The 11,466-nt window shown below is 54.3% G+C and overlaps 1 protein-coding gene across 1 annotated transcript; it reads left to right on the forward strand.

Moving 5' to 3' along the window:
- The first annotated feature begins 264 nt into the window (after positions 1-264).
- BSX (brain specific homeobox) lies at positions 265-6,763 on the forward strand. Its single transcript, XM_066639775.1, has 3 exons — positions 265-526; positions 4,439-4,635; positions 6,521-6,763. Exons 1-3 carry the CDS (start codon positions 265-267, stop codon positions 6,761-6,763), a joined length of 702 nt encoding a protein of 233 aa, XP_066495872.1.
- The last annotated feature ends 4,703 nt before the right edge of the window (positions 6,764-11,466 follow it).

An 11,466-nucleotide genomic window follows, 5' to 3' on the forward strand; every position in this document is an offset into this window, starting at 1 on the left:
GGAGGCTTCAGCACCACGGCCAGCGACGCGTCCCTCGCCAGTCCTGCGGGGGACTCCGGGCCAAGCGGGCTCCCCCTCCTTGCTCGCCTGCCATTGGCTCGCGGGAGACCCCCCTCTGGAGCGGCCCTCAAAGGCTCCAGCCCGACCCCCCCCCCCCAAAGCTCCAGATCCACCTGGTGGCTGAGCAGGGTGGCTTGGAGAGGGGCAGCCGGCCGGGAAGCCTCCGCGCAGCCAGCTCTGCTCCTGGCCCGCAGGCGGGAGGCCATGAACCTCAACTTCACGGCGCACGGGGCGCCCCCCTCGCAGAGGACGACCTCCTTCTTCATCGAGGACATCCTGCTGCACAAGCCCAAGCCCCTGCGGGAGGTGCCCGCCCCCGAGCCCTTCCCCGGCCCGCTGGCCTCCAGGGTGCCCCTGCTGGACTATGGCTACCCCCTGATGCCGCCCCCCGCCCTCCTGGCGCCCCACCCGCACCACCCGCTCCAGAAGCCCGAGCACCACCACCCCTACTTCCTCACCACCTCCGGTAAGCCTCTGGGCTGGCTGGGTGGGTGGGGGTCTCTTGGCGGTGCCGGCTGGAGGTCTCCTGGGTGCTCAGCCTGGAGGAGCCCCCACAGGTGTCTGCACCACGGGGGGGGGGCAGAATCTGCAACCTGCCCGCTTTCCCCTGGAAGCGAGGGCTGCTGTCCGATGGGCGCTCCCGCAGAGGCCACCCCGGAGCGGGGGCTTGGGTGCTCTCTGCCCGACAGCACTTTCTCCCCTCTCGCTCAGCAGCCCATTCCCACACCGGCTGGGGGGTGTTTCGTGTGAACGCAGCCGCCCCAACGTGGTTTCTGGCCCCCTTTCCAAAGGGGCGCTGGTCCCGGTCCATCCAGGCCACCCAACTGAGAGCAGCTTTCTGGGTGACAGCGAGAGAAGTTGGGGAACTTGGGTGCAGCTTCTCCGGTGGCCTTTTGGGTTTCGGAGGGGTCCGGCCCACCTCCTGCCCCCTCTGCGGCCCTCTGAAGCATCCTCCGCAGTCTCAGGTTCGATCAGGGTGACCAAATCCCACCGAGGACAGAGTGCCTGTGTCTTCAACCGCTGCAGCTCAACGTGGAAGGGTCTCAAAAGCGACACCTGCCCAAATCTCCGCGCCTAGACACTGGTTGAAGGTAGAGGCACTTTGTCCTCCTTTGGAAACAGTAAGACACCCCTGGCATCGCATGCCTGGGCAAAGGAGGAGAGGAGGGCCGGGCTGCCACACCGGCACATGGACCGGGACCATCCGTGCTTCCAGGGGTTTGCAGAATGCAAACCAGAGCCCGTAGTTTGAACATTCGTCGGAAAAGGTAGTATTGCTTACTTTTATTGGTTATTAGTATTAGTATTTATTATTAGTATTTTTGTTAAGAACAAACAATCAAACAAACAGAGAGGGTTTCTTTTTTTTCCTGCCACTTTTTGGAAAGGTTCTGGGGAGAGGAAGAATCCGAGAAAGCTCCTGATGGAACCTTCCCCCGGCCTCGCTTTGCACCCCATCAAAGACGGAATTTTCGCCTGAACTCACCTGGAGCGTTATTCCAGCTTCGAAATCTGGGGGAAACGAGCCTGGGAGCCCCGGGCAATTTGAGAGGGGGAGAGAAGCGACTTCCCCTCTTGGATTCCCGGAGCCCCCAATACTTCCCCTTTGAGGGACAGCAGCCCCTTCCTGATTTACCCGCCATCCATCGAGATATCTGTTTAGTAAGGGCCCAATCCTATCCAATTTTGCAGTGCCGGTGCAGCCAGGCCAATGAGGCAATCCCAGAAGCCTCCTCAAGGTATGGGAACATTTGCTGCCTTACCGTGGGGCTGGCAAGTTGGATCGAATCGGGCTGGTTCGCGAAGAAATGAAGTGAAGGAAAGGAAGACAAGGCGTTGAGGAGACCAAGTTGATTTTTGTTTCCGTTTCTCGCTCAAACGGAGTCATCATCAGAAAGGAAACACTGAAACGTGGCACAAAATGGCCCTGGAAAAGACATCTTTTTTTTTTTTTTGTCCTTAGGGATTGCAAAGCGCCCCAGATAAATTTGTTCAAGGGTGTGATGGTTTCCTTAAGATATTTTGATTTGTTTCCTTGAAGAGATTCTGATTTGAACCTTCCAGGAATGCAGGTCCAAGATTACGTTGCCTTAAAAAAAAAAATAAAAGTCAGGCAGGACAATTGCACAAGGGTCAGAAATGAAAATAAATTAAAATTATTTTTTTTTAGAAATGAAAAGAAAAAATACCAGAGGTGAGAGACACCCGGATCAGATGGATCCAACCTGCCTTTGTGTGAATGCAAAGTACATCCTGGATGATATCATTCACAGGGCCAAATCCTATCCAGCTTTCCAGCTCTGGGGTAGCTGTGCCAACGGGGTGTGGTGGGAGGGTAGTTGCAGAGGCCTCCACAAAGTAAGGGAACATTTGTTCCCTGCACCCGGGCTGGAAAGTTGGATAGGATCGGGCCCTAAAGTCATTAGCTTATGCAGACATGTCCCATACCACGAGCCAAGGGTTTGTTCGTGCTTAAATGCGAGGCACCTCCAGTCTAGTAGGTGCAGATGACCATTTGACCAGGTATGTTCCTTCCCACCCAGTTGCCCCCGATGTGCGTGGTCAAATTCACCTGCAGTTAGTTACGCGCTTTCCAGGTACCCATCAGTGAGACGATGGTGGCAGTCAGGAAATTGGGCAGCGGTTTGGCAAGAAAGGAAGCCAAGGGAAAAAAAAACAGAAGGGGGGAGAGTAGCTGTATGGACCGGACCAGAACCACTTGAAGACCAACCGTAGCATTTCTGGGCCTTCTGCGCAAGGGAGGGGAACTTGAAGGGCAGGCAAATTCCAGAAATACTGACACCCAAAGTCTCTTGGCCGCTTGTACCGGGAGAGACCCTCCCACCACCAGAAGCCGAGTCCTGGAATTGGGCCCCAGTCAGGGTGAGCAGGCGCCTTCTTTTCCCAGGACATGTCCTCTTTTTGAGCCTTGTGTCCTGGAAAAGAACTTAAATGTCCTCCTATTTCCTGAGTGGGACCCTGCAGGCAGCGCACAGCCTTCTTGTAATTAATAAATTATATGTAATTGTATGTAATATATATGTGCGTTTTAAATTTCAGAAGAATATAATGTTTAAAATAACCACATGAAATCAATACCCGAATGTTTTCAACGTTTATTTTGTCACGTCCTACATTTTTCTTGGATGTCCTACATTTTGGGGGGCCTGGTCCTCTTTTGGGGTTTTGACATCTGGTCACCCTGGTCCCAGTGGGGACCCTTTTGCTGGAGGTCAGTCGCAGCCGGGTCGGCCTCCCACGGATTGGGACCGCGGCAGACAAAAAGGTGCAATCCTCTCTCGTGGTCCCCCCCATCCTGAGCCACGACGAGGGCCCCGATTCGGACGCGATGGGCTCATCAGGCTTGAGATGCCACCGGCAGCTTCTTCGCCCTGTGGGGTGGACCCTTCCAGGGGGAAACCTGGAGCTGTCCTAGACAAGGCACGTTTTGAGTCCAGTGGAGGAGTCCACGTGGCAGGGAGATGGCCCAGCAAAGGCGCTCTGGGGGATCTGACACAGAGCAGGACCACTGGGGTGGGGGGCTAGTCCCAGGTGGGCCCCAGGGCACACTGAGCAGGGATCCGCACTGAGGCGCCTGGAGCGCGGCTGCTGGAGCCCACAACATCATGCCTGATGATGATGATGATGATGATGATGATGATGATGATGATGATGATGAAGAATTTGTTGTGCTGCTTTCTATGGCTATTTAATAATTCCTGCTAGTGGGAGGAATTCTTGCAACCTGGAGGAAGGTTAAGAGTAGAGACACGAGGATCTTCCCCTCCCCACCGCTCAGGGAGGCACAGCTTTGCCTGCCTTGTGCCTTTGAAACCATCGCGCCCGGAGCTGTTTGGGCGGCCGTGGAGGGTCCCAAGAGGCGGTTCTTCTTCCCTTTACTCGGGAGAGAGGAGCAGGGCGCGGTCCTCCGGGGTAGCGGAGATCATTCGAAGTTCAGGTCCAGCCAGGGGGCTGCGTGAGCGGCTCAGAGCCCAATCCTGGGCATGTCCAATCAGAAGGAAGTCCCATTCTAGTCGATGGGTCTTACCCCCAGGTAAGCGTCGATAGGATTGTGGCCCCAGACTCCCCTGAGAATGGAAGTCGTAGAGGAGAGAGGCCTCTCGAGGGAGCCTCCCTGGACAGGAGCAGTCTACCCCCTTACTGGAGACAAGCAGGAGGGCTGCGCAGCCGCCTCGCTTGCAGGTTTCGTGAGCCGGTCTCTGCTGGCCAGGAGTGCCCTGGCCGGAGTCAGGAGGATGCCCCTTGGGTGGGGGTGATGGGGGGTCTCCCTGCTTGGAGGCGCGGGGGGCTGCGGGGGAAGAGCCCCACGAGTCTCCAGCCCCCCCCCCTCAGCCTTGTGGTGGTGTCCCCCCTGCAGTGGTGCCGATGCCCGCCCTCTTCCAGCCCCACCCGCACGCCGAGCTGCCGGGCAAGCACTGCCGCCGCAGAAAAGCCCGCACCGTCTTCTCCGACTCGCAGCTGTCCGGCCTGGAGAAGCGCTTCGAGGTCCAGCGCTACCTGTCCACGCCCGAGCGCGTCGAGCTGGCCACGGCCCTCAGCCTCTCCGAGACCCAGGTAAGGCCACCTGGGCAGGGGGCCGTCCATCCTGACCTCCCCCCCAGCACCTGCCCCCAAGATCTGCCCCCCCCCGAAGCAGGGTCATTCTAGCAGGGACATGCAGTGGGTGGGGAGGCAAGTGAGGTAGTGCCTCCCCACTGGAGTCCTTCAGAAAGCCCCGCTGCCCTTTGAGATGCCCAAGTACGCTCAGCCCTTGTGCAGAGCCTGGCCCCGCACCCCAGCTCCCGCAGAGCGCCTGGGGTGGAGTGTGCTTTCAGGGGGCAGCAGTGCTTTTCAAAGAACTAGCGAGGAGGCTCTGCCTCAACTGCCTCGCGGTGGGTTGAGTGGGCTTGAGAACCTCGCAGGCTGGCAGTGCTTTTCAAAGGACTTCAGTGGGGAGGCTTTGCCTCACCGGCCTCACACATGGCTCGAGTGGGCTTGAACACCTCACGGAGTGGCAGTGCTCCCAGCGGGGAGGCTCTGCCTCACCTGCCTCCGCAGATCCCTGATTTCTGCGTAGGGTGCTTGACACTCTGTGCTGGGCAGTACTCTGCCCTGGGAGGGGGCTGTCTAGGATTCCCTCTTTGTCCTGGGCCCCCTTTCAGTGGGGAAAGTCAGACTACAGGCCAAAAAGCAGGAAGAATTTGAAATGAAATGAAAAGGCGAACAATGACCTAGAGAAGTTCGACAGCCAGGTGGAAAGCCCCGCACTGGGCAGAGAAGAGAAACAGCCCGATCCTATGCATGTCTACTCAGACGTGAGTCCCATTATCATCAATGGGGCTTACTCCCAGGAAAATGTGGCTAGGATTGTAGCCTGAAGTTGCCATCCTAAACACACTTTCCTGGGAGTAAATTCCATTGAACGCAAAGGGGCTTACTTCTGAGTAGACACACTTAGGCGTGTGCTCTTGCAGTCCAATCCTAGGCAGTTCTACTTGGAAAAAAGTCTCATTGAGTTCAGTGGGGCTGACTCCTAGGAAAGCATGCAGAGGATTGCAGCCTTAATTCAGAGAGAGAGAGAGAGAGAGAGAGATTCCCTGCCCCAAGGAGACTGCAGTATCTCCCAACAATAGGTGAGGAAATAGGGGGCACAAGGACACTGCGGGGCTAAGGAGGAATGAATTGGAGCAAATAGAGGGACGTGCAGACCCAGCTGATGCGTGTTTACTCGGAAGTAAGTGCCGCCAACTTCTACTCACTCCGTTAAGCGCTCAGACGATCACAAGGAGTGAGGTTCTGTTTAGGGATGAGGGCTGCAGCTCGGGAGACGCTGCAGCCAGCCCTCCATTCACACGTCCGGGGGTCCGGGAAGGACGATGGACGTGACGTGGCTTTGAGCAACTTGGGCACCAGTTTCCCACCTGCACGAGGCAAATCTGGGACGGGGAGGGGGAGGCTCAGAGTCCAATCTTCTGCACGTCTACTCAGAATTAAGGAGCATTATAGCCAACGGGATTTACTGCTAGGAAAGCATGGATAGGATTGAAGCCTCAGTCCTCTCCAGAACTGCGGGTCAGGCGCTCGCCAAGAAGTTTCAGGCACGGTTGTACGGAAGGGGCAGGCGTGTCACGGGGAGCCCAAGCCCAGGCTTGTCTACTCAGAAGTAAACCCCGTTGTCTTCAGTGGGGCTTACTCTCCGGAAGACGCGCAGAGAACATTGCAGCTTCCCCTCCCCCCAACTGGAGTCACAAATGGCAAACCCTGGACCTGTTTAAGGCAACACGTGTGTGTGTGAGTGCGAGTGACACGAGTCAACCCCTAGGGACTCCGGCCACGGGGTGGGAGGACGTTTTGGTGTTGGCTGCAGCCAAAGGGGGGCTTCTGCAGGTGATGCCCCCGCTCCACCCCCCTCCTGCCTTGTGAATCGGGTCTGGACCCCCTTGCGCTCCCCCCTCCGCAGGTGAAGACCTGGTTCCAGAACCGGCGCATGAAGCACAAGAAGCAGCTGCGGAAGAGTCAGGACGAGCCCCCCAAGGGCGCGGGGGGCGCCGACGAGGGCACCCAGCAGCCGGAGGGGGCACTGCCCTCGGACAGGTCCTCGGCCGGTGTCGCCCCCCCGCAGGCCTTCCTGCTGGAGGAGACCGAGGACGAGGTGGACATCGTGGAGGGGGCCGAGCTGGGCGAGGGTCCCCGCCTCATCTAGGGCGCTGCCAGGCCCGGGCTCCGGACTGAACGTCGGAACGCGCCCGCAGGGTGCACGGAGAGGTCCAGCGCACTCGCACACCAGCACCGGGCCGGTGGGGAAGGAGCCCCCCGCCACAGTGGGGAAAGCCCAGCCCAGGAAGGTCCGACGGGAGCCCCTCCAGCCCCCTGCCCCTCCTGGGGGTGATTTTCCTGCTCCCACCAACCTCGCACGTCTGAACGGGGTGGGGAGCGGGTCGAGGTCCGGAACCTGGGAAGACGGACCCACCGAAGCCAGAGGGTAGTTGCAGACCACGAGGAGGCACCGGAGGGAAAGGATGAGATGGGGGGGGGGGGAGAGATCCAATCTGAACGACTCTTTGGTTGGGGTGACCCGAACATGGAAGGCACACTGGTGCTCTGACACGATTCCCACGTTCATCCAAGGTGGGGTCTCTGCCTTGGGGAGAGTTGATGCCGTTTGCGCGGAGGGTCCGGTGTCCGGGGGGGTGGGCTCAGATGGTCGCAGCACCTCGGCAGAAAACGTCCCCCACTTTCTGACGAGATGCCACGAGAAGACACGTGAAAGCACTTCCAGGAAGGACTATCTCCAGGCCATGATGCTTTCTAGGGGCCAATCCTATCCACCTCTCCAGCTCGGCAATGCACCCCAGAGGGAAGGCAGCAAATGCCCCATCCCTTGAGGAGTCCTCCCCACCACAGGCTGCAGTGCACGCCCCAGGGACACAGCTGCACTGGCCCTGGAAAATTGGGTAGGATTGGGCCCTAGGGCTTCCAAGAGCCCCGTCCCCAACCAGACAGCTGGAAAGGAAGGGCCCCGATCCAGCCCGAGTTCTGCTCTTTAAGCCACGTCGACTTCAAAATGAGTGAGTCACACGCGTGTGTAAGGAGGTCGGAGAGGTGCTGAAGGGTCCGCAGATCGGGGCCGCGCTGTCTTGGTCATTGCTGGGTTGGTTTTCGAAGCGCTTTCTCCAGACAGATTCCTGCCCCACCAAAGGTGACACTGACACAAAGAGAGGCCTTCAAGGCCTTTGAACGTGTTGCCTGCAGCGATGATAGCAGCGCTGAAAAAGTGAGGAGGAGGAGGATGAAGAGCCATGGAGAAGGCGGAGGTCAGAAGCAAAGCAGTTGGGACCAGTGGCGTAGCTAGAGGGGGGGCAAAGCACTAAGTTTTGCAGGGAGCCTCACCGCAGCTTGAAAGCGGCCCCTCCCCAATTTTGGAACCAGGTGTGTATGCATAAGAAGAGCCCTGCAGGATCAGGCCCAGGGCCCATCCACAACGGCCCACCAGATACCTCAGGGAGCACGCACAAGACCACTTGCATCTGCTGCCACCTCCCTGCACCTGGCATTGCATTTACACTCACCCCCCCCCCCCAGCAAAGACACCAGATTGCTATTGGGTTGAACTGGTGTTACTTTATTAAACACTGTGACCAATTTTTAATGCAGGGAACCTGCTGAATATCCCTTCCTTTCCTTGCCAATCTGGGGTAGGTGAAAAAAAAAAAACTGCCATCTACGGCCAAATTCTGACTTGACCATCATTTTGCTCCCCCCACCCACCCAGAATGGCCCCAAAGGGGAGGTGGAGGGACCCCTTGCACACTACGGTGAGGTTCCCTGCAAAACCCGGTGCTTTGCCCCCCTCTAGCTACGCCACTGGCAGGCTTTATTTCTGTGGCTATTTTCTGGTCTAACCCCATGACTATAGCTCGTGCCCTCCGCCAGTTGATGGCCACAACTCCTTGCAAAGGGTTGCACTGGTGTGTCAGCAGAAGGCCTCACGAGTCTTGGGGCACTGACACATGCGCTGTTGTAGGGTAAGTTTGACTTCAGTGGTGCTTCTGCTCAGGACAGTGTGGATCTGTCCAGGGTTGCAGCCTCAGAGAGGAAGCCCCGTCCAGCCTCTTTGCAATGGGCTGCCATGTAATTGACCAACAAGGCAATGTCCTACCTCCTCAGCTTTTTGGGCCCAAACTTCAGGTCTTGGATTACACCCAAGGGGGCTCTCCTTATACCTGAGGAGGCTCTCCTTACACCCACTTTCTTGGGTGTAAGAAGGGCCACGTCAGGTGAAAACAGGTGGGGTGCAGCTGGGGTGCATTTCCATGGACTAAGATGGGGCATTTCCACCACACCTGCTACCCCCACACCACACATCCCTAACAGCATGTGGGGCATTCTGCAGTGGGGGGGGGGGTTTGTCACGCAGACCTCCTCCAAGTCAGGTTTGTGTCCTTTCCTGGGGGCTACATTGTGGCTGCATCAGCGCTGGAAAGTAGGATAGAACCATTTGTTGGATGATGAAGCTGTAACAGCAAGCAGTCCAACACCCTGGGCATGTCTTCTCGGAAGTAAGCTGTACTGTGTTCAGTAGGGAAGGGTGCCCCAAGTCCCAGCCTAAGAAAATTAGGCTAGAGTCACGCATGAAAATAGCCTTTTTATTTTAATGTTGATAAAAATATTATAGCAAAAAAAAAAAAAAAAATTAAAACAAAAAAGCATTAAACAACAATAAAATAAAATAAAAAGGGCCTATTTATTTTAATGTTTTAGAAATCAACCCGACTAAAATCTTTCCTGATGTGCTTAGATGGGTTCCTACATTCTGGGGGACGAAGTGAGAGAAGCAGGTTTGTTTTGGATATCAGCCACTTGGAAGGGGATTCCGAAGGTGAGGGGTGGCCAGCCCCCCATCTCCCCCCACCCCTGCAGCATTCGGCTAAATGTTCAGGCTTTCCTTTTGGACACTTTCTCTCTCTTTTCCATGCTTTCTCTTCCTTTATATCGGACTAAACCCATTTCTGCCCAGCCCACAGGTATACACATTTGGTCCCTGTTGCATACCTGCAGAAATGGCTTAGGTTTTGGTCTCATGTACCTTCTGTCTTTCCGAGGGAAAGAGTCCAGTTTTTCCTCCATCCGCACAATTTCACAGAGTCGTGAATACAGAAGCTCATTGACTGAAATGTTTCTGTTTCTTTCCCCCATTTTTTGGGGTAGACTATATCAATGAGAATGTAATAAAGACCACACTTAGGAAAGCCAGCCAGCCAGCAGTGTCCACCCTGGGCTTGTGTGATGGTCTTTCTGCAGTTCTTCTGAAAACGGCAGACGCAGCCCAGGCTCTCCAGTTACTCAGATGTTGGTCCCATTAGGTTTGAGGGAGCTTACTCTTAAGTAGGGGTTCATAGGGTGCAACCTTCCTTTCCTATGATCAGTGCACCTGTTGTATGCAGAATGGAGGGAGAGTGAGTTTTAATTCTGAACCCCATGGGGTTGCTTGAGATTTGTGACCATCAAGAAGCTCAGTACTTCACCTCCTGCAGCCACAATTCATGTTTTCTGAAAAGGTGAGTGTCCTTGAGGCAGGATTTGAACTCATTTAACTGCAATGGAACCGGCTCCAAAGAAATCACCTTGTCTCTACTGGTGGAAAAAAGATCTTGGTTATGACTCCAGTGCTAAGATGATCTTATGGCAGAGCCCATACAAACTGATTTATTGGAATTCCTTCATGGTCATTACAATTCCAGTGTAGGGCTAGGTTGTTCAGTCAATTTATATATTAAAAATATACCTAATCAACTGAAAAGTGCTCCTGATCAACTGGATTGCAGATTCTCTTTAATAACAAAAACCAACCAAATATGGCTTATAATACATGCATGTTTAGACACTGTGGATGGCAAGTCCCATCATCAAAAAGGCACTCCTCATTTTGTTACACACAGCAGCAAATGCCTCTTCTGAGATTCTGAGATGCCTATGCATGTCTTCTCAGGAGTAAGCCTCACTGAGATTAATGGGACTTACTCCCAGGTAAGCATGTATGGGGTTGCAGCTTTGGGCATCATCTAAAAAACAGAGTATGCCTATTTCTCCATTACTATTAATTCTACCCATTTATACAAATTTAACAACTAAATAACAAGCAATTGATATAAACTCAAACAATCAACTAAGGTGTTTTAAATCAAGCGACAGCCAGCCCTACTTTCGTTAAACGTGTGTGCATTTATTTATTATGAACCAAATTTATATGCTACTTTTCTGCTATGCATCCAAAGTGGTGTACAATTTTAAATACATAAAGCAGTATATACACTGTGTGGATATATATTTATTTTATTCAAAATTAACTATATTTGTGTTCTCAAAGTAGTACACCTACTTCACCATCGGAGTTGACAGAATGTAGCTGTGAGGGTGGTGAATAGTCCCCATATTATTGCATGTATGTGTGTAAAGCATAGATTTCTTTTGCAAGTCACAGTTTGTGGCTGTGATAAGACTGGAATTAGGGACCTCCAGTTAATAGTTGATGTGGTCAGTTGTGGTCAACACTGTCAAAAATGTCCAAGGATGGATTTGGGATGCAGTGTGCAGCAGCCACAGGTCACCTATGCCTTCAGAGGAGAACCTACCCCTGTCTGAACAAACATCCTGACTTGATCCTCACCTCACTACATGAAAATAGTTTTGCTGTGACTGGGAATGAGGGTTAAACCCAAGAGATCCAGGTTTTCTATCATTGGGGCTTATATTCACACCATCAGTTCAGGACCTACAGAAAGTTATAGAGCAGTGACTCAAACTTTTTAGGACCAAGAGCCACTTTTAAAGACGACACTCTGTGGGGACCCGCCAGAAATTGGGTCACAACCCGCCAAGTAGGTCTCAATTCACAGGTTGAGAAAC

Source organism: Tiliqua scincoides, chromosome 11, assembly GCF_035046505.1.
Source record: "Tiliqua scincoides isolate rTilSci1 chromosome 11, rTilSci1.hap2, whole genome shotgun sequence".
Lineage (NCBI taxonomy): Eukaryota > Metazoa > Chordata > Lepidosauria > Squamata > Scincidae > Tiliqua > Tiliqua scincoides.

Coding starts and splice junctions, on each gene's coding strand:
- BSX (XM_066639775.1), top strand. CDS start 265: ATGAACCTCAACTTCACGGCGCACGGGGCGCCCCCCTCGCAGAGGACG. Junction 527..4,438: donor CTACTTCCTCACCACCTCCG/GTAAGCCTCTGG, acceptor TCCCCCCTGCAG/TGGTGCCGATGCCCGCCCTC. Junction 4,636..6,520: donor TCAGCCTCTCCGAGACCCAG/GTAAGGCCACCT, acceptor CCCCCTCCGCAG/GTGAAGACCTGGTTCCAGAA.